This window comes from Sminthopsis crassicaudata, chromosome 6 (genome assembly GCF_048593235.1).
Source record: "Sminthopsis crassicaudata isolate SCR6 chromosome 6, ASM4859323v1, whole genome shotgun sequence".
Classification (NCBI taxonomy): domain Eukaryota; kingdom Metazoa; phylum Chordata; class Mammalia; order Dasyuromorphia; family Dasyuridae; genus Sminthopsis; species Sminthopsis crassicaudata.
The window spans coordinates 235362763-235387237 of NC_133622.1; the positions used below are offsets into that span (position 1 = coordinate 235362763).

Below are 24475 nucleotides of genomic sequence, written 5' to 3' on the forward strand. Positions count from 1 at the left end.
TCCGAGCCCTTACATAAAGGTGAGCGAGTGGGGGATGAAGGGATATGCCCCTCTGGGCCCTCTGGCCCAGGGTCACATCGCAGCTTCTGGGGCTGTTCTGGAGACCCTTCCTCTCTTCCCTGCCCCAGCTGAATTCCGAAGAGCGAGCCTTTACAGGGACTCCACCAAGCTAGACCCCCTCCCCCAGTGCTCCATGTTCCCAGGTTCCCCAGCACAGCCCACCCAGGCTCCAGCTTCCTGCTGAAGGTCTGAGCCCTTCTGCTGCTTCTCCTAGTGCCGCTGCTGCCTGCTTGGAGATGGGGGGCTCTTTTTGGGCCCTTGGGCTCCACTCCCTGCCAGCTGAGCTGCCTTTGGGGGCCACGAGAGCGAGCAAGGAAGTGTGAAAGCGAGCCCCGCTCCCCCTGTTAGGCAGAGAAGCCTGTGTGGTTTAGGTAAAGTTCAGAGAATGAGGCCATAGAAGAGGTGTTTGGGGAGTCACGTGGCCACCTCGGGGTGGGTGTCTGGTCGGCGTGGGAAAGGAGTCCTTTCACCCCCCCAAAAGCCCAAACTCACTGCTTCAGGGAGAAAGAACTTCCGACTTGTGGATTTAGGAGGGGGAAACAGCAGAGGCAAAGGGAGCCTGGAGGCCAAGAAAAGATCCTCCTAACCATCACTCCATAACTCCATGGCCTTGGGAGGCACCAGTCCTCCTCTCCTCCTCCCTCCTCCTCCTCCTCCTCTTCCTCCTCTTTCTCCTCCTCCTCCTCCTCCTCCCCCTCCTCCTCCTCTTCCTCCTCTTCCTCCTCTTCCTCCTCTTTCTCCTCCTCCTCCTCCTCCTAAGGCCCACTGACCCCCTGCTGTGTTCTGATGGAGCCTAGTTTGAAATCCAGAGGAGCTGTTAGTGATTCTTTTCTGCTACTTCTTACCTGGATGTCATCCTGGGAGTGACTCTGGGCCTTGGTTCCTTCATTTGTAAAACAAGACAGGAGAGCCAGATGGCTGATCCCTTCCATTTCTAATATTCTGGGGGTCCAGGAGCTGCTTGGAAGACCTTAAGTTACCAGGGAGAATCCTGCTCCTCTTATTCTTGGAGAAGAGTCATTTCCCTGTGAGATGGCCTAAATGTTCTGCCCCGCCTCCTCTGGGACATCTCACCTGTGCCCCCCCATTCCTTCCTCTCCCCAACGTCTTTAAAAGCTCAGGCCAAGTGCCTCCTCTTTCAAGAGCTCGTTTTTAATCCTTCCAATTATTGTACCTTTCCCTCCAAAAATTAATTCCTATTTTTTCCTCTTGTACACGTTATTTCTTTAGTAAAATGTAAGTTCCCAGAAGGCGAGGATTGTTCTTGTTTTTGAATCTCCAAGGCCTCACTCTGTATCCTGGCACAGTGTGGCACTTGATAAAATGCTGGTGGAAAGAGGGTGGGGGAGCTGGGTTAGGGGTGCTGAGAGAGGGAGGCCGTGGGCCCAAGAGCAAGTGATCTCTAGGACGGCATGGGGGGGGGAGCGTGATACTGAAGGATCTTTTGTGTTTTTCTGGAGATCCAGGAGTGAAGGTTTGAGGGATTCTGTTCTTGAGGGCCCTGGGCTTCAGAATGAAGGCACCAGGAAGGGGAGGGCAGTGGAACACCTCTGCCGTCCTGCTGCCTTTGGCTTGGAAGCAGTACTATAATTGTGTGAATGACCTTGGTAAGTCATTTGCATCGCCGTACGCTTGGAATGCTCCACTGTAACATGAAGGGAATGGACCAGCTGCCTCGCAAGGCCCTCCTGAGTCACTGGTGAATATGAGAGGAGGGAGCCCAGGACCGTGTCCGGCCCGGGTCTCCGGCCAGGTGCAGCTCCCGGCCAGGCCCTCTCTCTCCGGTGGCCTTCTCCAAGCACAGATGACATATCGCAGCCGGGTTAAAAATAGCCTCCTCAGAGCCTTGGGCTTCTGCCACCTAGAGCCTCCCTATCTGCCACCCCCCAGCTCAGGCTTCTCGCTGACATTTTACAGATGAGGGGGTGGTTGTGAAAGGGGCCCAGCTGGTTTCTGCTCCTGGGGCCCAGCCAGGTGCTGCCTCCCCCCTGCCCCATTGTGAGGACTTCTCCACAGGGCAAAGCTTTTTCTCTTGGTACCAGAGAAGCTTCAAGCCCATCCACATGAGGGCTTTGGCTGGTCCCTACATGTTACCCTCTCTAGAGTTCCTCCCCCTTCTTTTTAGAGCGGCTCTGGGGGTCTGGGAGGTGCCGGTGAAAGAGACAGAAAATAGCATTGTTGGAGCCAGAGACTTGGGTTTGGGTCCAGACACCCTGAAACTTGTGGGAGGTGAGCCCAGGGAGCCATTTCACTTTCCTGAGCTTTTTCCATCTGTACATGTGGGATAATGAGACTTCCACAGCCGGCCCCTCAGATGAGCCGAGGAGGTGGGGCCCCCTCCGAGGCCCCTGAAGGAGGCGGCTGGTGCAGCCGGGGCTAGCTCTGCTCCGGTCCTCTCCACTGGGAGAAATGGAGGCCCCAGGAAGGCTTTGCCCGCCTTGCAGCCCCCGGGCTCGGCAGCTTTGCCACTGGGACAGAAGCAAAAGGGCCACAAAAAGGGAGATGAATTTTGAATGAGGGATCAGAGGGAGCGAGGTGCTTCTGGCAGATGGGGAGCGGGAGGCTCCTCCAGACGTAAGCGAAGACCGGGGGAGGTGGAGAGGAGGAGGCTGCCGGGGGATGAGCCGGGAGAAGATGAAGGCGATAGGAACATCATTGTCCTTTATTAATCAGCAGCTCTGGACCCATGTGGCTGCGGCAGCCAATGGGACCAACAGGCTTCTCCATAGTCTGCTGACCAAAAAGGAATGGAATGAGCCTGGCCGGTGTCAAGGCTGGTGCGTTGCCAGCCCAGGCTCTACCGTCAGACTGGATTTGGGGAGTATCACCTGGTGCCCAAGAAGGTGCCAAAGTGATCCTGGGCCTTTCACGGGGAAAATGGGCCTCTCTCCCTCTGCCTTGAGACTTTTCGGACCAGGGATCTCGTTTCAGGAATTAAATGATGAGAAGCTTGGCTGGATGGTGGGTGTAAAGAAATAGTCTTTTGGGATACTCCGCAGGGCTTTTGGGCTAAAAACAAAAGGTCGGTGCCTTAGCAAGCATTTTATAAGCCCGTGCACTGGTCAGTGAGCTGAGTCTGAAGCTAATCAGTCAGTAAACACTGGTTAAGTGTCTAATCTTATCCGGTACCGAGCCTTGTTCTGGGGCTACAAGGAAAGGTCCTTGTCCTCAAGGATCTCGCAATCTCATGGAGGAAACAATGGGCCAAGAACCAGGAGCAAACAAGCAGTCATCCCCATGGGCGGGCGCTGAAAGGAGGAGGAAGTAGGAAAGGCTTCTTGTGGAAGGTGGGATTTTGGCTGGGACTTAGGAAGGCCAGGAAGCAGAGGTGAAGGAGAGGGAGCTAGGGAGCCATGAGTGCTCCTGGAGGCAGGAGAGGGACTTCTCTGGGAGAAGAGCAGCCAGAAAGCAGTGGTGTGAGCAGTAAGAGGTAAGGTAGGAGAAGATGGAGGATGTGGAAGGGCTGGTGAGGAAGGGCTTTGAATGCCAAACAGGAGTTTGTCATTTGATCCTAGAGAAGCGGGGAGCACTCGGAATGGGAGATTTGGGGCAGGCCCACCAGCCAACAGGTAGGCTTGGCTTGAGGGATTCAGAGTCACAATCAACAGGTCTTGGCAACAGACGAGCTGGGGGTGAGGAGTCAAGGGTGACCATAGTCTGGGGGACTTGGGTAGGTGGTTAGTGTCACTGGCATAATAGGGACAAATTGGGAAGGGTTTTAGGAGGAAAGGCTCAGCTTCAAAGGTGTTGAGTTTAAGGTGTCTGTGGGACTTCCACTTTGAGATGTCCAGGAGGCGGTTGGACATGAGAGATTTGAGAATCATCAGCATAGATATGGTAGAGTCCATTGGAGCTGATGAGATCCCCCGGGAAAATAGCATGGAGGGAGGAGGAGAGAGGGCCCAGAAGAAAAGCCTTTGGGACACCTAGACATGATCTGGATGAAGATTCTGCACAAGGAACAGTCAGGAGGAAGTCCAGGAGACCCCGGGACGGGCTGGGGAGAGCCACAAGCCCATATAGGGTCCATAGGGTTCAGTTTGGCAAAGATAAAGTCATTTTTAGGGAGGAAATCAGTTTGGGTGGAATGAATGGTCAGAGAGCAGAGTTTAAGCCCCCCATTCTTGAGGAGTCTGCATTGTACAAGGGGTTTAAAACATGCACAGACCAAAATGTTTGTGGCGGCCCTTTTTGTAGTGGGAGGAACTGGAAACTGAGTGGCTGCCCATCCATTGGAGAATGACTGAAGAAATCGTGGTCTATGCATGTTATGGAATATTATTGTTCTGTAAGAAATGATCAGCAGGAGGATTTCAGAGAGGTCTGGAGGGACTTACAGGAACTGATGCTGAGGGAAAGGAGCAGGACCAGGAGATCGTTGTATACGTCAGCAACAATACTGTATGGTGATCAGTTCTGATGGACGAGGCCCTCTCCAACAATGAGGTGATTCAGGCCAATTACAATAGACTTGTGATGGAGAGAGCCATCTGCACCCAGAGAGAAGACTGTGGGGACTGAATGTGGATCACAACATCGCATTCTCACCTTTTTAGTTGTTTGCTTGCATTGTGTTTTCTTTCTCATTTTTTTCCTTTTGGATCTGATTTTTCTTGTGTAGCATGATAATTGTGGAAATATGTATAGAAGAATTGTACATGTCTGACATTCATTAGATTACTTGCCATCTAGGGGAGAGGATGTGGGGAAAGGAGAGAAAAACCGGGGAACACAAGGTTTTGCAAGAGTGAATGTTGAAAATTATCCGTGTATATATATATTTGGAAAATACAAAGCTTTAATTTTAAAAAGTCATTCACAGAGAAATAACTAACTACAGAAAGATAGGATTCTGCCTTCCTACCCCCCGCCATTATTGGACAGTGTGTGTCAGTGGTTCTAGGAGCAGGAGAGAGACACCCGTTTGACGCTGGCACATTGAGATTGGAGGCCGAGGGGCCTGGGGATGGTGAGAACTTGACAAAAAGCTTGTCTCCAGCCTGAGGTCAAGGACCAGGAAGTTTGCCCTCTGAAATCAAGCCTCATTGTAGAGGGAGAGGGTGGACACCAGAACAGCTCTTGTGTCTGAAGGCCCAAGCACTTTCTTCACAACAATCCTGGAAGGTGTCTGGGATCCCTTTTTAGAGATGGGGAACACAAGCCTCCGAGAGGAAGTGGTTGGCCCCCATCACCCAGCTTATTTGGGAGCAGGAGGAGATGGGCGAGAAATGGCTTTGTCCACTTTGGGCCCCCTCATCGCTTACCTGCTGGCACGGGGGACTCAGTCTTTCTGTTTGAACTCCCCTGTGAGCACATCCCCAGCTCCCAAGGGTTGCCTTTGGAAAGCTGGAGCTCCCTGTGGGGGACGGGGTCCCCACCACCTCCTTCTCTGCACTCCCAGGAGGGAAGCAATATTTCCTCCCTTGCCTTTGCATCTTTCTTTTCCCCAGGCTGTTCAGCTTCCTGAGTGTCTGTCTGCTCCTGCACTTCCTGCCCTGTGCTCTCTAACCTGAGCAGATCTTCTGAAGGGCCAGCCCTTCGCTAAGATCTATGGGATATATTGAGCACATTGGCAATGTCTCTGATTTATTTGGGGCTTTCTGCACTTGACGTCGTTTTCTCATTGTCCTCTGTGTGGTATAACTGGCTGGATTCCATTCCACCTTCCTCTTCACTAAGTCCAGCGGCCCCTCTTAAAATGGCTCACTACAACTTTGCCATCTGATGCAGCAGGGGAGCATGGGCCGGGGACAGGGGTATAAATGGGAGAGTGATGAAAATGTGTCACGTTAATGGTCCAGACAAATTCTCCCGGGATTTACAAGAGGAACAGATCCCGTGGCCTGAACTAGTTAGGAAGGACATCAAAGAAAAGTTGAGTTTTGAGCTAAGCCTTTAAGGATTGGAAAAGGTGGCGAGGTGCAAGGCCTTTTGGGCCCAGAGAATGGCTTGGGCCATGGAGGTAAGAGAGGAGAGAGGGAGGGAGAAAGTGGAAGTGTGTCCGGAGGGAGGCTGGCCATTCTGCTGATGAGGCTTGGAGCACTTGAGACCGGATCAGTGTGCTCACCCGCTCCCGTGGGCTCCATTACTCTCCTGCACTCCAGCCCTGCTCTGTGCCGGACGCTCCCCCTAAAGCTTCTCAGATTCAACATGCTCAAAGTCAGAATCGTCTTTTCCACCCAGGGTCCCATCAGCAGCCAGGCTGGAAGCTTTGGTGTCCTTGAGCCCTCCCACATCCACCTCGTACTTCTTCTGCGGCCGCTGGCACCGTAAAATTGGCGACGTGCTTTACAGACGGCTCGTTTCAGCCGCACAAGCGTCCTGGAAGCAGGGCCGTTGTTTCTCCAAGTGGGGACTCCGAGCACATGAATGATTAGCGAGTGTTGGAGGCCACATTTGCACTCAGGCTCGTGGCTCCAGGCACACAGTTCTCTGCTCATTCTTTCAGTTGCCAAAGTGACATTCCTAAGTTTCTCATCGGACCCTATCACACTCCCCCCTCAATGGCCCCTGCTGGCCGCCAGCTCCGCCAGGTCACATCAAACCCTCTGGCATTTCAGGCCCTTCCCTCCCCGACCCCTCCTGGCCTTTCCCTTTGCCCCTCTCCATGAGCCCCGGCTCCCCCGGCCTCCTGGCTGGGCAGTGTCCATTCTTGGACACTTACATGTCCTTGCTCTGGGACTGAGCATGGGATGCATGGGATCATGCATGGGATGCTCTCCTGCGTCTTCTCCAGCCCTTGGCTTCCTGTACGACTTGGCTCCGGTCCCTCTGTGTAAAGGAGGCCTTTCCCAGACCCCCCCGCCACCAATGCTTTCCTCTGTTAAAATGTGACACAGAGGAGACCCTGGCCGGCCGACCGACTGCTCGCTTGCCGGAGCCCCTCGTGATCTTTGGGATCTGCTTTTGCCCTAGAGGCAGTGAGCTTTGCCATCTACTTACTGGGCAACCCTCAGCAAGCCGACTGTGAGGCAGCGGGTGCTCAGCGGACAGTTCTGGGGTTGAAAAGACCTGCTGGCTTGGGCAGGAACCTCCTTTTCCCTTACTCCACTGGAGAAGGAATGGCGAGCCACTCCAGTAACTAGCGTGGTCCACAGCAGTCGCACATGATGGAACAACAATTCCTAATCTGTAAAATGGGTGCAAAAGTAACTCCCTTTTCTTATCTCAAAGAGCTATTGTGAACTAAGCCCTTCATGAGCTGGAAATGCCAGAAATAGAAACTGAAGGCACCCCTACGGGGATGGAGCAGTCTGAGAGCCAGAGGCCCCCGGAGCACTCCCTGAGAGAAGCCGGGCAGCCGGCCTCTGTGGGCGAGGCTCCCTGTCTGCATGCTGGGCACTGGGGGTGCAAAAAGGGCAGCCCCCCATCTCAGGGAGTGTACCCTCTCTGCCGGAAGCTCTCTCGGAAGGGGCCGCTCCTCTGCAAGGCTCTTTTCCCTAGCATGGCTGGGAGGGAGGCCTCAGTAAGTATGCCATCAGGGCCCAGACCTCGGGCCTTTCCCAGCCTCCCCGCTGCCCAGTACAGGTGATGCTTGGGAGCCGTCCCTGGGGAGCAGCGGGGAGGGAGGGAGGGGAGGCCCCTGGCCCAGAATGCAAACAACCCGGCGGCATTTCTCTTTGGAACAGTTAGAGGAGTGAGCAGGGAGGGAGGCTGTGTATGCGTCTGCCCGCCTCCCTCGGAGGGAGTGAGCTGGGAGGGAGGCTGGTGCGCGGGGGCTGGGAGCCACCCTATGGGGAGGAAGTGCACTTGGTTACCAGTGGGGTTATTTTCATAACGGCTGTCCTAGGCTGCAGGGAGAGGGGGAAGGGGAGGGGAAGGGGTGACGCAGGGGCGGAGAGTAGGGCCACTGCCTCCAAACTAGGACTTGCTGCGAGAGAGCTGCTGCCTGGAGCCCCAGGGCTCATCCACGGGACCCAGAACCTCCTCCCTGCTCTCTCTGCCTTCAGATCAGGTCAAAAGGGGACCCAGTCCCTTCCTTTCTCCTTCCTTGTGTCATTGGGGGGGGGGGTTTCCTAGCCTGGCGGGTATCAAGGGCTCTGGGCACAGTATGATGAGGTGCCAGGGAAGCTCTGGGTGACTGCTGCAATTCCTGAGAAGGGCACACTGTGCCCCTGTGACCGGGGGCAGGGAGTCCGAAAGAGCCGCCCCTGGCGAGGTAAATTTTAATCCAGCTGGAGAACTCCCTTGTCCTCTGCCCGTGGCGTGCCACTCATCCTGTTGCCCTGCCAGCTTCCTAGGGAAAGCTGTCGGGGGTTAGGAGTGGTGCTCTTCCCCTCTCCTCCACCCCATGACCAGCCTGATTCTGGCTGATAAGGGAGGCCCCGGGGGATGGACGCCCGCCCCAGGAGGCTGGGCCCTGGCCTCTTCCCTTCCCCAGCCAAGGTCCTCACCGCCCCCCCCCTACTCCCCACCCGGGTCATGAAAGACGGAGCTCTGGGCCCAAATCCCAGCCCTCCCCCTTAGTCCCCCCACCTTAGACAGATTCTTGATCTTTGTTTTCTCGTGTAAAATGAGACGGTTGGACCAGCTGATCTCTGAGTCCGCTAATGGCTCAGACTTTCCCGGCCTTCTGTCCGAGGCTTGTGGGAGCCGCAGGGTGGACCTTGGCGCAGAGCCGGCATCCACTGGGGGTGAGGGCAGCCTCCTGGGGGGGGGCTTCCTGGAGGAGGGCTGTCTGCCCGGGAGGAAGGTCTCCTCCTGGTCTCCACTTGGGCCCTCCGTCCCAGACAGATTCGCCTCTGGAGCAGCAGCTGCCGGCTCCCTGGGGCCAGGGCAAAGGGATCTTCTTGAAGTCCAGGTCCCTGAGGGTCTTTGACCTCTTTCTTAGGTGGGGGCAGCCTTTGCCAGAGCTTTTGAGGGTGGCCCGGAGCACGCTAAGCTGGGCTGTGGGGACCTAGGAGTGCTCTGAAAGGAACAGGCCAGGGCAGCGTGTCCAGAGTGGGCTGCAGAGCCTGGCACTCTGTGGCAGGAGCAAATACCCAGGTGCCCGAGACCGCTTCTTCCTCATGTGGTGGGTTGTGGCTGCCCTTGGCATTCCCACTTCCCTTTCCTCCCCATCCCCTTCAGTGGGGAAAGCCCAGGAGAGAGGAGAGCCCTTGGGCTTGGTGAGAGTGAGAGCCGCCAAACCCTGGCCTCCGTAGGAGCTGCCCCTTCCCAGCTCGGGATGCTCACTGAGGCCCCGGCAGGAAGCTGAAAGCTGCCTGCCTCAGATAGGAGACCTTGAGGAGGTTTTTCCAGTCAGAGAGGCCCCAGGGGTCCTGGTCTCCAGTCCCTTTTCTCCCTGGCGCAGCTCTGGACCCTTTTCTAGTCTGCCCCAAGGTGGGCGGGGCTCTGGGCCCTGGAGGGCGAGATGGGCCACCTCCCACCCTGGTTGGTCTTTGCACTGTCCTGGCTGAGAATCAAGGAGACACCTCGTCGCCCCCTTGTCGCCCCTGCCCCCTTGTCCCCCCCCTCCCGTCCCCCCTGTCCCCTCGAGGTTTGGTAGCTCTGCCTCGGCCCATGGGCCCATCCGCTGTCTGGGTGGCCATAGCCTCAGAGCCCAGGGCAACACCACGAAGTCAGAAAAGGGGAGGGGGCTGAGGGCTGGATGGTGCTCTGCCCAGAATCCCAACCCACGGGGAGCCTGGACGACCCTGATCCCAGGCCACTGGAGAGCATTTGATGCAAGGAAATGGATCCTGAGGGCCCCGAGGCCCCCGAGCCTGGGACGGTTTCTGTGGTGACGGATGGCTCGAGGCCCCATGCCTGTGAGGGCCGCTCTCCCGGGGAGACTTGCCCACGGGGAGTTTGTTGGTATCTTAAGGCTCCTTCAGGCGGCCGAGGGTTGGCAGCTGTCGGCCTCCCTGACAGGATCGCGAGCCCTGGGCTCTGCAGGGTGGCTTTGGGGCAGTAGCATCTTGGGCCCAGTTGTGGCCCTTCCAGCCAGGGCCTACCTGCGTCAGTCTATCAGTCCACACTTATAAAGCACCTATTGCATTTTGGGGCTGGGGAGGCAGAGGCCCGAGGGAGCCGGGCTCAGGAGGAGCCCACAGGCCAGCCCGAGGGCTCAGAGCCCGCCCTGCCCCCACGGCCTGTGGCCTTTGTGTTCTGGTGACAGCAGCATCAGGCGGTCTGTCGGGGTGACTCATCTCCTGCAGTCTGGGCAGCTGTCACAGGCGGGGGGAAAGCTGACACCCCACGGGGAGCCAGGGGAGGGGGCCGGGGCAGGGCGCTCCAAGCTGGTGGGGCCGGCCCTGAGGAGCCATGTGGGCCCCAGGCTGGGGACTGGCATCAGGGAGCGCCCGGACCCAGGGTGAGGGCCCACCCGCCGGGTCACCCGGGCTAGTCCCCACACCTCACCTGCCTCCGTTTTCCAATAGCACTTCGCAGGGTTGTTGGAGGGGGGACACTCAGTCATGGTTATCGTGGTCCCTTCTCAGAACACCTTGAGGGGAGGGATCCCATCCCCGAGAGCTTACGGTCTGGTGGGAGAGATCTAAAGTGCACACGTTGTGGGAGGCAGAGGGCCTGAGAAAGGCCTGGGGGGGCATCAAGAGCTGGCGGGGAGGAAAGCTGGCAGGGCTTGCCTGGAGGTTGGGCAGAGGAAGCCCCTGTGGGACTCAGCATGGGGATGACTTTGGCAGCCAAGTGCAGGATGGATGGCGTGGGGAGAGCCCGGAGCCCATGGGGGCAAGCCTGAGGGAGGGGGGCATGTGGGTGAGACAGGCCCAGATTGGGGCCCGCAGGGCTGTGCGAGCTTGTTTGGTGGAGGATGGGGAGTTGGCAGGGGGCTGGAGGCAAGAAGAGGACTGAGTTTGAAGAGCCCATGAGCAACCGTTTAGAGATGTCTGAAAGGAACTGGCGGTGCCCCTGGACTAGATGAGCTGAGAGGCCCGAGAAGGAGCTGCCCGTCAGGAAAGGGGCGAGGGCCTGGGAGCCAGCAGAACCTGGCAGTGGCTCTGAAGGGTTGGTCTCTGTGGCCAGCCCAGGAGCATGTCGCGGACACCCTTAAATTCCAGGCTGTCTTGTAGCCTAGACGAGAGGGAGCCCGGGCCTGGCCTGCTGCCCACCCTCTGCCCCCTTCACAAAGAAGCCCCCCTTGGGGGGGTGGAGGACGTGGCCGTGGGTGCTCATTGGGGAGCAGCCTCCCCCTGGGGGCCTTGTAGGGAAGGGAGCTCTCATTGCCCCTCGCCAGGGATTGCTTCTCCCTCACGTGGGGAAGTTAGCCTGGGGCCCGGAGCCCTTTTATTTCCTCTGAGGAGGCTGGGAGGCCTTGTCAGGAAAGAACGACCGCCTCAGTCATCGGGATGGGGACTTCCCCGGCGCCTCCATTCCCGGGAGCTTAGAGCACCTTCTAAACAGGGCCATTCATCCCCCGCCTAGGTTGTTCCTTAAGGAGGGACCGTCGGAGCTCTTGCTCCTGACCCCCCCATTACCTGGTCAGGCAACTTTGGTTGCCTGCAGTCTCCTCCAGCCTGGTCCATGGGCGCCAGCGAGAATGGCAGTGCCAGGACACAGCCCGAGGCTGGAGGTGAGGGCTCCTCCCTTCGTCCTGTGGATGCTCAGAGATCACTGCGCCTGCCTGCCCAGCCTGAGGTTGGCGCTGCCCTCTTGCTCCCCGGGGCCCTTCCTTGGGCCCTCCTCCGCACCCAGCACTCACCCCGACTTCAGCCTGGCACCCGGATGGAGCGCCCATTGGCCCCATTCCCCCGTGTAGTCCTGTAGTAGCACTTCCTGTTGCTCTTTGGTTTGGGAGCCAATGGGGGTCGCCCTCCCTCGAGAGAACAGGGCTTGGCCCAAGACCCCAGTGAGGACCCTCGTTCTGTGCCCTTCCTCCTGGGGCTCCTGGGCCCTTCTTCTTTCTCCCGCCGCAGACGGGCTCCGCGTCCCCAGGCTTGGTGGGAGGTGGCACCCAGACCTGAGGCCGCAGGCCCTGCATGCCGGGGCCAGGTCCCTGCCGGTCCTTTCTGGGCTGGCCTGGGCTTTCTCTGCGGTCGCTGGCTCGGCGGCTGGCAGCAGCGCGGTCCCTAAGGCTGCAAGGCTGGGCTCCTTTGGTGCCTGGTGCGGTGCACTTGGGAGGCCGATGGACTCCCTCTCAGCTCTCCCGGCGGCTGCTTGTGGTCCCGCAGGGTGCCCCATACTTGCCTCTGCCAATCTCACAGCTGGCCACTGACGGCAGCTTTCTGTGCCCAACAGCTGCCATCCCTACAATGGAGACCTTCTTTAGGAGACATTTCAGGAAGAAGGGGCCGGGGGCAGGCCCCCGTGGGCAGCGGCGGGGAAGCGGGGTGGCGCTCCCCACGGGCAAGGTGCGGCGGCGATCTGCGGTGGGCCAGCCCTCCTCCTCCCTGGCGCAGCAGCGACGTTCCAGCTCCCAGCTCCAGGGCTGCCTCCCCAGCTGTGGGCTGGGGGCTTCCCGCCGCCGCTCCAGCACCGCACCTCCAGGCCACAGCCCCCGGTTGCCCGTGGATCCCGCCCCACCATGGAGATCTGCCCTGCTTGCTGGTGACGCTCCCCTCCTGGAGACCCCTGGGCCCCTCGCTGGTCCCGTGGGGAAGAACGAAGAAGAGGAGGAAGGGGCATGGGGTCCAGGGCTGAGGACCCCCGGGGCAGGAGGTAGGGAGCTGGCTGGCCCCGGGCCCCGGCCACTGGGCATCAGGCCTCGGCTCCACATGCCCCAATGTCTGCGTCGACGCCGGAGGTCTTCCCACCTGCTCCCCGCCGATGTGATGTACGAGCGGACCGTCTGGGGCCTGCATGGCTACTACCGTCGTCTCAGCCAGTACCGGCCCCCGGGGCAGCTCCTCCTCCCCGCCGCTGCCAGCCCCCTCCTGCTGGGCCACCTGCGCCCCCTGTCCCGGAGGCGCCAAGTGGCCCTGAAACGCAAGTCAGCCGGACCGGAGGCCTGGAGTGCTCTGCTCTCGTAGGTATAGCGGCGTCCGCACCGGCGGAGCAGCCGGGGCTCTCCGGACCCGGCCCAGGCCCTGCCCCTCCTCGCGGCCGGGCCGCTGGTCAGAGCCAGGGCCAGGAAGGAAAAGACATGCTCCCCTTCATCCAGCCCTCAGGTGTTCCCTTCCTTTCAGGAAAGCCATTGCCAAGTCTGGCCTCCAGCATCTGGCACCTCCAAACCCGCCGCCTGGAGCCCCCTGCAGTGAGCCCGAAAGGCAGATTCGGAGCACCGTGGACTGGAGTGTGAGTGGGGGGGGGGCTGAGAGGGGCCCCGTGTCAGCCTCTTGTAAAGGTTCCTGGTCCCTGGCTCCTCATGGGCCGCCCTCCCCCCCTTGGAGTCCGTGGCGCCATTGAGTCACTTGCTGGATGCCCTGAGTCTGAGGGCAGGTAGTGCCCCCCTCTCCCCCCCACTTCCTGGAAAACAGACGTCTGGGGAGCGAGGGGAGGCCGGCCCCGGTTTTGTCTGGGAAGTGAGGGGTCGCAGCTGCTCCTCGTAGTTCAGTGACTAGATGCTGCTGAGGTTGGTTCTGGCCTGGGCCACAGGGGCTGGGGAAAGCCTGAGGCTCAGATCTTGGGGGAGGGGCTCCTGGGGGGCTCCCAGGGGAGAAGGCTCCGGGAGCCACTCACAAGCCTGCCCCGTCCCACAGGAAACAGCCGCCTACGGGGAGCACATTTGGTTCGAGACCAATGTGTCTGGGGATTTCTGCTACGTCGGGGAGCAGTACTGCGTGGCCAAGATGCTGGTGAGTGGGGGGCTGCCCAACAGGGCCCCAGAAGGGGGGGGGCAGGCTTGGGGCTCCCCTGGCAGGGGGGCTGCTCGGTGGGGAGCTGGGGGCCCCGGACAAGGCTCTCAGGCTTACTCAGCACAAGTACCAGGAGAAGGGCCTCCCCTGGGCCCTGGAGCTTTCATGAGAATAAAATGAGGTGAAAGGTGTGAAAAGCGCATAGTGGGTGCTTTACAGAGGGGCCGTTCTGCCCCCGCCCCCTCAGGGTTTGGGGGGCGGAGCGTGGGGGGCTTGGGATGCAGCTTTGGAGCTGGCGCGGTAGCTCGTGTCTGGAAGCCCTGGGCCCCCCCAGTCGGCCAGTGGGTGTTTGTGCCGGGCCCAGGCCCAGCAGATGCATAGACAGAAGAGGGAGACAGGAGCCCCACAGATCCCCAGCAAGCTCTGCCCAGGGGAGAGGAAGCGGTGCGGGGGGGGGGGGGGGGGTTGGAATGCAGGAAGGCGGAGGCGGGCAGCCTGGGGGCCGAGGGCCAGAGTCAGAGGGAAGGGGGCGTCTTGGAGGGGAGACACTCGGACATGGGGGGCAAGTGAGGAGTCCCGGGGAGGGGCAGGAGGATGGTGGTGTCCTAGAGTAGTGGGGGCCGTGGGGGGCGAGTTAGGGAGAGAGCGTGTCCTGGGCACGCGGCCGAGATGTCCAAAAGCCAGCTGGGGGGAGGTGGATTTGGGAATTATTGTCCCCATGGAGATGGGGAGATGAGCAAGGGGAGCGGTACTGGGGGAGGAGCAGGGGGCAACAGAGACAGAGAGACAGACAGAGAGTCAGAGACAGAGACAGACAGAGACAGTCACCTGAGACTTGTGGGAATCTGTGTAGAAGTGCCCGTGCTGGATATATATCGGATCACTTGGGTCTTGGGGGGGGGTGTTTGCAGAGATAAATGTTAAAACTTATCCTGCATCCACTTTGAAAATAAAAAGCTTAATTAAAAAAAGAAAGTCATCAGAGGGAGAGAGACTGGAAGGAGAAGCTCAGGAGCCGGGTGGTGAGGGGAGAGCAGCTGGGGGCCCAGAGTCCCTCCAATTCCTGAGTCACCTCACCATTTGCCTCGGTTTGCTCCTCTGTAAAACGGGCCAGAGAAGGGGCTGGCAGCCCCCAGGGGGTCACGGAGCAGGACCCAGCTGCACAACAGTGGCAGGAGAGCAGGGCGGGCACCTGGGGCCCCCCTCTCTGAGGGGCAGAGCTGCGGGTGACAGGGGATGTAAAACGGGCTTGCTGGGACACAGGGACTGAGGAAAACGCAAGCGTTTCTGGAGGCGGTGGGCTGGGGATCCTGAGGTGGCCGTCTGCTGGGGGGGGGTTGCCTGGGCAGTTTGAAGAGTTAGCCTTGGCAAGGAAGAAGGGACACCTCGTCATAGAGGAGAAGAGCAGAAGGTCCCTATGTGTCTGTGGTCACACAGCAAGTGCCAGAGGGCCCTGAGGGCACTGCCCATTGGGCCATAGTGGCCAGAGTGGGAAGGACACTGGCCTTGGAGCCTCTGGCCCCAGAAGCTGGGGGGCCCCAGGCAGGACCCCCCTGAGCCTCAGCATCTCCTGTTAGTAGAGGGCATGGTCCCCGTGATACTCTTGCCATAAAGTGCGGGGATCTGCCCCTCATGTCCCACCTCCCCTCCGACCCGCACCCTTGCTTCCTGCAGCAGAAGTCGGTGTCTCGGCGAAAGTGCGCCGCCTGCAAGATTGTTGTGCACACCCCCTGCATCGAGCAGCTGGAGAAGGTGAGGGGCTGGGGCCCGAGGGTCCTGTCCGGGGCCCAGAAGCGGGTAGAGAGCGGGAGAGCCTCCAGCGGAGGGCACCGAGGGGGGGGCTGCACCCCACAGGGCCTGTGCTACTTTATCTGCTGAAAGAAGAGGGTGTTCCTTGAGGTGGTCCTCGTGCTCCTCCGGCTTCATGGACCTGTTGCCCTGCAGCCGGGTGGGCCAGAGGACCACAGCCAGGAGCAGTTCTTCCCCCCTGTGCCTGGCCCGTGGAGCTCACCCTCCATGTCCTTGGTCCTCTGCAGATTAACTTCCGCTGTAAGCCGTCCTTCCGGGAGTCAGGGTCCAGGAATGTGCGGGAGGTGAGAACCCCTGGGACTGGAGTTGCGGTGGGCACCCAGGAGAGCCAAGCGGGGGACCCTTGTGCCGTGATCCCCTCCCGGCCGCTCCCTCAAGTTTCCCCAAAGTACCCCTGCTTTCCATTGGCCCTTTGATCCCTTGTCAGGGTGCTGATGGTCCGCCTCGGGCATGCTCCCCCCTCCTTCCCCTCCTTCCTCTCCCCCCCTTCTGACTTGCTGGGGCCACAGACCTCTGACCCCAGGGTCTCTATCTCCCCGTGCCCCTCCCCCACTTCTTCCTCCTCTGCCCCTTCCAGCCAACCTTTGTCCGTCACCACTGGGTGCATCGGCGGCGCCAGGATGGCAAGTGCCGACATTGTGGCAAGGTGAGCCCTCTTGGCAGAAGTGGGCTTGCTCTCAGGGGAGGAGGGGGCGATGACCTGGGGTCTGGGAACTAGTGTCCAGACAGGTGGTGGCCCCCCCGGGTGGGGGGAGGCAGAGACTCACTGGCTGAGTCACCCCCCAGGGTGCTGCAGGGGCACCCCAAGCATAGTGCCCTGTAACATGCCCCCCTGGCAGTTACAATTATTAGTCTGTCCTAGGCCCAACAGAGTACCTTTGACCACTGACCTTTGCAGTGTCAACTCTACCCGGCTCACCTCCTCTGAGGCCTTCAGAGGTCTCTGGCCCTGATTTCTCGAATTGTAGTTTAATAACCGGTAGCGCGCTCAAGAACAGCCACGTGTAATCTTAAAAGCCTTTATTATACCCACTCACATAATGCCCTGACTTGTTAACTCCCTAGTGAATACCTGGCTTGAAGACCCACACGTTCTCTACCAAACTCCTTACCTCTCGGCTATCCATCAGCTTGGCTCGGCTACCCCAGGCTAGGGAGCCAGGTTAAAGAGAGCGACTGCTGCCTGCAGTGGGCTTATAAAGGGCCTGTGAGGTCACACACAGCCACCCAGCGAGAGAGTCACCCATTACAAAGCTATCTCAATATGGCCAGGATCCCACCCACAGGCAGTCCTATATCCACAGAGATTACTTCTGGGCCACTCAATCTCCTGTTGCACCATGGCCCCCCATTTAAAGGGCCCTTACAATTCTCTTCTCTTGTTTTGCGGAACCGCATCCTTACAGTGCCTAGCTTGCAGTGGGGGTTCCTGGATCTCTCCCCACTTTCGCCCTGGGGGCCTGGGTTTCTCTCAGGCTGGGGACATTCTGGGAGGAGGGTGTGGCCAGGGAGGACTCGGCCCCCCTGATAGCTCCCCCACTTCCCCTCAGGGCTTCCAGCAGAAGTTTACTTTCCACAGCAAAGAGATCGTGGCCATCAGCTGCTCCTGGTGCAAGCAGGCCGTGAGTACCCTCCTTGTCTGCTGCTGGGGGGCCACGGGGCGCCCCAGGCCTGTGCTCATCCCCCGCTCTCTCCCCCACAGTACCACAACAAGGTGTCCTGCTTCATGATCCAGCAGATCGAGGAGCCCTGCTCCCTGGGGGCTCACGCCGCCGTGGTCATCCCCCCCACCTGGATCCTGAGGGCCCGACGCCCCCAGGTGAGGCTCTCAAACCCTTCCCCAGCGTGGCGCTCCCTGAGGGCCGGGCTCCCCTGGGAGGCCCGGCCTACCCGCCCGCTCCCTCCCTCTTGCAGAACCCTCTCAAGGTCAGCAAGAAGAAGAAGAGGACATCTTTCAAGAGGAAGTCCAGCAAGAAGGGGCCGGAGGTAGGGCCGGGCTTTGTCCAGGGGGCTTCCCCATCTGGGAAATGGGCTCCCCTGAGTGACAGGCTGCCAGCCCTGGTCTGGGGGCTTCTGGGAAGGCGCGGCAGGGCCGGGGGCTCTCTGCAGCTTCCCTCTCTTGCAGGAGGGCCGATGGAAACCCTTCATCATCAAACCCACCCCGTCCCCCCTCATGAAGCCCCTGCTGGTGTTTGTGAACCCCAAGAGCGGAGGCAATCAGGTAAGACCGGGAGCCTGTGCCCCCTTGGCCTTCTGGGAGTCGGACACTCTCCTTGTTGTTGGCGGAAGGGAAGGTTGGCTCCCTCCCCCCCAGGGTCTCCCCAGCCCCCCCCATTAGCTTGCCACCCCCAGTTCTGCCCCTGCAGACCGTCCCCCACCTTGTCTTTGCCCAGGGTTCGAAGATCATCCAGTCCTTCCTCTGGTATCTCAACCCCCGGCAAGTCTTTGACCTGAGCCAGGGTGGGCCCAAGGAGGCGTGAGTACCTGGGGTGGGGGGGGAGGGGCGGCGGGGCGCGCCGCGGGGCTGCGGCCCACCGCCCTGCCTCTGACCCACAGGCTGGAGATGTACCGGAAAGTGCACAACCTCCGGATCCTGGCCTGCGGGGGCGACGGCACCGTGAGTTCCCCCTGGGAGCGGCTGCTGGGCCGGGTGGCTTGGTGGGGGGGGGGCGGGGCTGAGGCTGCTCTCCTCCTCTCCCCGCTCAGGTGGGCTGGATCCTCTCCACCCTGGACCAACTGCGCCTGAAGCCCCCCCCTCCTGTCGCTATCCTGCCCCTCGGCACCGGCAATGACCTGGCCCGGACCCTGAACTGGGGTGGGGTGAGAACTCGGGGCGGGGGGAGAGGGGGAAGGAGGAGGCGGTCCGAGGGCCTGCCGTCCCGGCCCGGCCGCCACTCCCGCGCCTGCTCCCCCAGGGCTACACGGACGAGCCGGTGTCCAAGATCCTGTCCCACGTGGAGGAGGGCAACGTGGTGCAGCTGGACCGCTGGGACCTGAGAGCCGAGCCCAATCTGGAGGCGGGGCCCGACGACCGCGACGAGGGCGCCACAGATAGGGTCAGCCCCGCCCCCCTCCCCCCCCCCCCCCCCCCCCCGCTCCCCGCCCCACCCTCTCTGTCCTGACGCCCCTCCTCCTCCCTATTCCTTCCAGCTGCCCCTGGACGTCTTCAACAACTACTTCAGCCTGGGCTTCGACGCCCACGTCACCCTGGAGTTTCACGAGTCTCGAGGTGGGTGGCTTCAGGTTCTTGTCCCGAGCAGGAGAGCAGGGTCCTGGGGGGAGGGGCTGCTCCGGGGGCACCAGTGACGCCCACCTTTCCCTTCCCGTCCGTGCAGAGGCCAATCCAGAGAAGTTCAATAGCCGGTTTCGGAACAAGATGTTCTACGCTGGGGTGAGTCTGCCCCGTCGACCACCCCCCCCAGCCCCTGCAGGCCGACCCCGGCCCGGTCCTTGGTCTTGCCCCTCACCAACCTCCTCCTTTCTGTCCCTCCGACGGGTCCCCCAGGCCAGGGCTCTGACCGGCCGCTCGCTCCCTTCTCTCCCAGACCGCCTTCTCCGACTTCCTCATGGGCAGCTCCAAAGACTTGGCCAAGCACATCCGAGTGGTGGTGAGTCCCCCTCCTCCCCCGCCCCCTCCCAGGAGACTCGGGGCTCAGCGGGGAGAGCAGCCCCTCCCCCGCGCCCCTACCCACACCCAGGCTCTTACAGTGTGATGGCACAGACCTGACCCCCAAGATCCAGGACCTGAAGCCCCAGTGCATCGTGTTCCTGAATATCCCCAGGTGAGAGAGAATAGCCCCAGCTGCCGGGGGTCCTCACCCTCCGCCCGGCCCTGGGGCTCGGCCCCTCACCCCCTCCCTGCCTCCTAGGTATTGTGCGGGCACCATGCCCTGGGGCCACCCCGGGGACCACCATGACTTTGAGCCCCAGCGGCATGACGACGGGTACCTCGAGGTCATCGGATTCACCATGACGTCACTGGTGAGCGGGCGCCAGGGGAGCGTGGGGGAGTCCGTGGGAGCCGGGACGGGCAGCAGCACTCAGGGCTCTGCTGTGCCCGCAGGCCGCGCTCCAGGTGGGCGGGCACGGCGAGCGCCTCACCCAGTGCCGCGAGGTGCTGCTGACCACGGCCAAGGCCATCCCGGTGCAGGTGGACGGCGAGCCCTGCAAGCTGGCGGCGTCCCGCATCCGCATCGCCCTGCGCAACCAGGCCACCATGGTGCAGAAGGCCAAGCGGAGGAGCTCTGTCCCCCTGCACAGCGAGTAGGGCCCGCCCCAGTATCCTCCCTTCCTGGGGCCCTCATAACCCTGGCCCCTCTCACCAGGCTGCATGGCCCCTCCTATTGGTCTCCCTGACCACTCCTGGCCCCTCCCGCCGGGCTCTCTGACCACTCCTACCCACTCCTGGCCCCTCCCACAGGCTCCCTGACCACTCCTGGCCCCTCCCACAGGCTCCCTGACCACTCCTACCCACCCCTGACCATTCCTGGCCCCTCCCACCGGGTTCTCTGGGCTCCCTGACCCTCCCTCTGGTCCCTCCGCCACAGTCAGCAGCCTGTCCCAGAGCAGCTGCGCATCCAGCTCCGCAGGGTCAGCATGCACGACTATGAAGCTCTGCACTATGACAAAGAGCAGCTCAAAGAGGCCTGTGCGTGAGCCTGGGCATGGGGACGGCCAGGGGGAAGGGTGTGGACCGGCTAGGCTGTGGGCACACCGAGCTGACGGGCACCCTGTTGTCTCCACAGCCGTGCCACTGGGCACTGTGGTGGTGCCGGGGGACAGCGACCTGGAGCTCTGCCGGACCCACATCGAGAGGCTGCAGCAGGGGGTGAGGAGGGGAAGCAGGGGGCCCCCACCCAGGCTGAAACTGGGGGGGGGGTTTGCGCCTTGCTTCGGGCCCCCTTGAGACCCCTCTGGGCCCTGGCTGTAGCCCTGCTCCCTCATCTTCTGTTCTTCCTGAGCAGGAACCCAATGGAGCCGGAGCCAAGGCTTCCTCAGGCCAGAAACTGTCCCCCAACTGGTGCTTCCTGGATGGTGAGCCTCAGCCCAGGAAGGGGTCTATCCTGTGGGTGCCCAGAAGGGCTGGGTGGCACGGGGAGGGCAAGCCGGGGCAGGGGAGTCCAGCATTCCTCACAGCCCTTTCCTTCCCACAGCAACCACGGCCAATCGATTCTACAGGATAGATCGGGCCCAGGCAAGTACAGTGGAGGCTGGGCCACCCCACAGCCTGCCTGTTCCCCACCCCCCCGGGGGCCTTCCCTGGATTCAGGACACAGAGCCCACCCCGGAACAAACTGCTCGCTGTATGGGGGACATCAGGGGAGACGTGGGGGCACTGGGATCTCAGATCTGGCTCCGGAAGCTTCCCCAGGGAGGCCGTGAAGGAGCTTCCAATACTGCAAAGGGTCCTGATGAACCTGGCGAGAGCCTAGAGGGTCGGGAGGGAGCTTGGGAGGGAGTTTGGGAGGCACTTGTGGAGGCTGCTGGGACAGGTGGGGGAAGGGCTGGGGGCTGTGGGGTCTTAAAGACCCTGGGCTGAGCCCTGAGGGGAGCCGTGTGGGGAGGGAGGCCCAGGACTCCTGGGCAGAAGATGGAAGCTGGAACCTGAAAGCTGTTCAGGGGACAGCGTGTAGGGCCGGGGCTGGGAGATGGAGCATGGCCCAGGCCCAAAGGCCTGCCCAGGCAGGAGGGCAGGAAGAGGGGGATGGATCCCCACGCTCACATCAGACTGAGGCCGGGCTGGGGAATGGCCAAAGGGGCTGCACTCTGGAGGGCTCCTTGGGAATGGCCCAGCACAAGCTGACTGGGAAGACTTATTAAGCACCTGTTGAATGTGAAACACTGCAAGGAAGGGGGTGGGGTAGGGGAGAGTCTGGCCCCAACAGCCGCTCCCCAGCCACCTGGGGACCCCACTGGGGGTTTTCTCGGAAGAGAAGCTGGAGGGGTCAGCCATTTCCTTCTCCAGCTCATTTTATAGATAAGGAAACTGAGGCAGATGGGCTCAGGATCACCTAGGAAGGAAGTGTCCCAGGCCTCAGGCCTGGCACTCCATGTGCTGCGGCACCCCCTAGTGCTCATGTGTGGGATAAGAGTAAGAGGCAGGATTAATAAGGACTCTGTAACCATTGGGGGTGTGTGCGTGTGCCCGCACGTGTGCATGTGTGTCCGCACGTGTGCATGTGTGTGCGCGTGCCTGCGCTGCACATGCATGTATACACAGACACAAAATTCATGTGGGGATTATTTAATAATAAGTATATGGTTAAATGAGGACTGGAATGACCAGGTGGGTGCAGGCAGAAGGCGGGCTTCTCTGGGCCCTGGAGGTGGCCCGGGCTGCGGGGCCTGACCAGAGCCTGCCTTACAGGAGCACCTCAACTACGTGACGGAGATCGCCCAGGACGAGCTCTACGTGCTGGACCCTGAGCTGCTGGGTGCCCCCGGCAGGCCCGCCCTCGAGGCTCCCCAGAGCCCCGGCCCCACCTCTCCGCCTCCCCCATCCCCCAGGCCCAGGTGTGCACCCCTTGTCAGAGTCCTTGGGTGTGAAGGGAAGAGGGGGGGCCCAAATGGCAGCTTTCTCACGTTTTCCTCCTTCTGTTTCTAGACCAGATCAAGGGGATGCTATGCCCCCCAAAGGTGAGGAGCCTTCTCTCTCTGGCTCTGAACAGAGGTGAAGAGTGGGGGGCGGGCCCCTTTAGTGGAGAGCCCGAGGCCTCCTTTGGCAAAGCCGGCAGAGGGAGGGCGACGGAAAGCTACTGCAGCTGGCCCCCACATTGTCCTCTCTGAGCCTCCCAGCAGCCCACAGATGGCTGCAGGACAGGGGCAAGATGGACGCCGGGTGCCCTTCCCTGTCCCAGGCCCTTGCCTGGAGTGCCCTAACCCTCTCCCCTAGGGCAGCAAGGACCGAGTGGGCCCTCAGATTGTGAAACCCCTAAGTGAATAAATGCAAAATGCACAAAGCAGCCAAGCACTGAGTCTGGGAGAGCGGGAGGGCATGGGAGGAGAAGGGTCCCTTTGGGAGGCCGCCCCTCAACCATAACCGGCTGGTCTCCTGTAGGTGAAAGCTTGATAGAAGCTGCTGAGAACAATGACTTCTGTAAGGTATCACGCCCCCCCCCCACCGGTGGGCTCTTCAACCCAAGGGCCCCTTCCCTGTCCCCATTTGGACACTGGCACAGGACAGCTTGCTGTGGGGGAGGGTTCTGGGTCCCTAGGAAAGTTGGAGGGAGAAAAAGCCCAGGGACCGGGAGCAGGAAGCTCCCCATCCCCTGCCTGCTGTCTCCTCAGTTCCAGGAGCTCCACCGAGCTGGGGGGGACCTCATGCTGCGGGACGAGAGGGGCCGCACCCTCCTGCACCACGCTGTCAGGGCAGGCAGCAAGGAGATCGTCCGCTATCTCCTGGAGCATGGTGAGCTCTCCCAGACCTCCCTGTGGGGGCGTGGGACCACGGGACAGATCCCTTTCCTCTTCTCCATGTCCCTGCAGTGGGGGTGGGGGTGGCCCCCTCTGCTTTGCTCCCCCTCCCACCTGAGCTGTCTGACCTCCCCTCCCCTCGTGTTTCAGCCCCAACAGAAATCATTGATGCTGTGGAAGAGAAGTGAGTGTTGGAGCCCCTTTAGTCTATGCTGGTGCCCCATGGGCCAGGGAGCCCTCTCGCCCTGGGGGGGAGGGGAGAGGGAGGGGAGGAGACAGGACCCGTAAGGGAGGGGGTTGCCTTGTCCCAGATCCCACCTGGCTGCTCCCTCTGCAGTGGGGAGACATCCCTGCACCAGGCAGCTGCCCTGCGCCAGCGGACCATCTGCCACTATATTGTGGAGGCCGGAGCCTCGCTTATGAAGACTGACCTGCAGGTGCCTGGCATGGGGAGGGCCAAGGGCTGGGCTGGTGCAATGGGGTCTGGGCTCCCCCTGCCCAGTACTGGGGTGTTGGCAAGGGAAAGCTCCAGGGGAGTTGGCCACACAGTGGGTGATCCCAGCTGTTTGGGGGGCATGGGGACCCTGACATTCACTGTGCACTGGCCCCCAGGGTGACACCCCAAGGCAGCGGGCAGAGAAGGCCCAGGACACGGAGCTGGCCGCCTACCTAGAGAACCGGCAGCACTACCAGATGATCCAGAGGGAGGACCAGGAGACCGCCGTGTAGCCCGGGATCTTCCCCTGCTCCAGGACTGGGATGGGGGTGCGGCAGGGGGGCCAGGGCCCCGGTTCCACTCGTTCACACTGCTACATTCCACCGGGCCGGGTGGCCGGCACCATGGGGGGACCCCGCCTGGGGAAGGAGCCCCATGGCTGACCGGGCCTCCGGGACTTAAGGGAGGACCATAGAGACGGACTCGTAGAGCCCCTGCACCCCCATCCTGTGCATGCTTCTGTTGCCTGGCTTTTGAGCCTCCAGCTCTATCCTGGAGGCCCAGCCTCTGCCCCTGCCCACTAGAGGGAGGAAAGTTGCCTCAAGAGCCAATGACCCTGCCCACGGTAGCCAAGCTGTGGGTCAGGACTGCCCAGACTCCGGCCACTGACCCCAGGAGGGAGGGAGACACTGGGGATTGTGGGGGAGCCTGGACTTGAAGAGATGGAGCAGGAGGCGAGGGCCCTGGAGGGCTCAGGGGCTTCTGGAAGCCCCTCCCTGGGGGAGCCGGCCCCCCCCCCCTTCGCACGCCACCCTCCCCACCTCACGGCAGGGTGTGAAGATCCATCCAGCATGGGGGTGGGGGGTGCCCAGGGAAGCTGGTCACGGTGTCATGTTTACAGCCCAGCTGGGTGTAACTCAGTAAAATGGATGTTTTTTTTCCTAAGTGATGTGTGTTCCTGGGGTTGGTGGGGAATCAAAAGCCCCCCGCCAGGGGGCTGGGGGGCGGGGCTCTGGGGTCAAACTTTTGTGCTTGGAGAGGCCCAGCTCTGCGAAGGAGACCTTTGGAAATGAGCCCTGGGCAT

The 24475-nt window shown here is 61.1% G+C and overlaps 1 protein-coding gene across 15 annotated transcripts in view; it reads left to right on the forward strand.

The window, feature by feature from the left end:
• DGKZ (diacylglycerol kinase zeta) overlaps positions 1-24333 on the forward strand; it is a 58193-nt gene extending 33860 nt beyond the window's left edge. For 4 of the 15 annotated variants that reach the window (XM_074275642.1, XM_074275648.1, XM_074275647.1 and 1 more), the window contains exons 2-30: positions 13125-13233; positions 13638-13733; positions 15408-15485; positions 15770-15826; positions 16120-16188; positions 17093-17164; positions 17245-17361; positions 17457-17528; positions 17668-17763; positions 17936-18018; positions 18099-18159; positions 18249-18362; positions 18458-18598; positions 18693-18771; positions 18878-18933; positions 19088-19150; positions 19251-19324; positions 19412-19523; positions 19606-19805; positions 20090-20190; positions 20288-20370; positions 20507-20576; positions 20696-20736; positions 21910-22055; positions 22147-22178; positions 22600-22950; positions 23106-23139; positions 23293-23392; positions 23568-24333. In XM_074275642.1, coding sequence (XP_074131743.1) covers positions 13125-13233; positions 13638-13733; positions 15408-15485; positions 15770-15826; positions 16120-16188; positions 17093-17164; positions 17245-17361; positions 17457-17528; positions 17668-17763; positions 17936-18018; positions 18099-18159; positions 18249-18362; positions 18458-18598; positions 18693-18771; positions 18878-18933; positions 19088-19150; positions 19251-19324; positions 19412-19523; positions 19606-19805; positions 20090-20190; positions 20288-20370; positions 20507-20576; positions 20696-20736; positions 21910-22055; positions 22147-22178; positions 22600-22950; positions 23106-23139; positions 23293-23392; positions 23568-23684 — 2824 coding nt within the window. In that variant the 3' untranslated portion in view covers positions 23685-24333. Of the gene's footprint in view, positions 1-7897; positions 8015-10819; positions 12965-13124; positions 13234-13637; positions 13734-15407; positions 15486-15769; positions 15827-16119; positions 16189-17092; positions 17165-17244; positions 17362-17456; positions 17529-17667; positions 17764-17935; positions 18019-18098; positions 18160-18248; positions 18363-18457; positions 18599-18692; positions 18772-18877; positions 18934-19087; positions 19151-19250; positions 19325-19411; positions 19524-19605; positions 19806-20089; positions 20191-20287; positions 20371-20506; positions 20577-20695; positions 20737-21909; positions 22056-22146; positions 22179-22599; positions 22951-23105; positions 23140-23292; positions 23393-23567 lie in introns of those variants that run through there. The other 11 variants (XM_074275653.1, XM_074275649.1, XM_074275650.1 and 8 more) reach the window with 8 other exon arrangements.
• Positions 24334-24475: the final 142 nt, after the last annotated feature.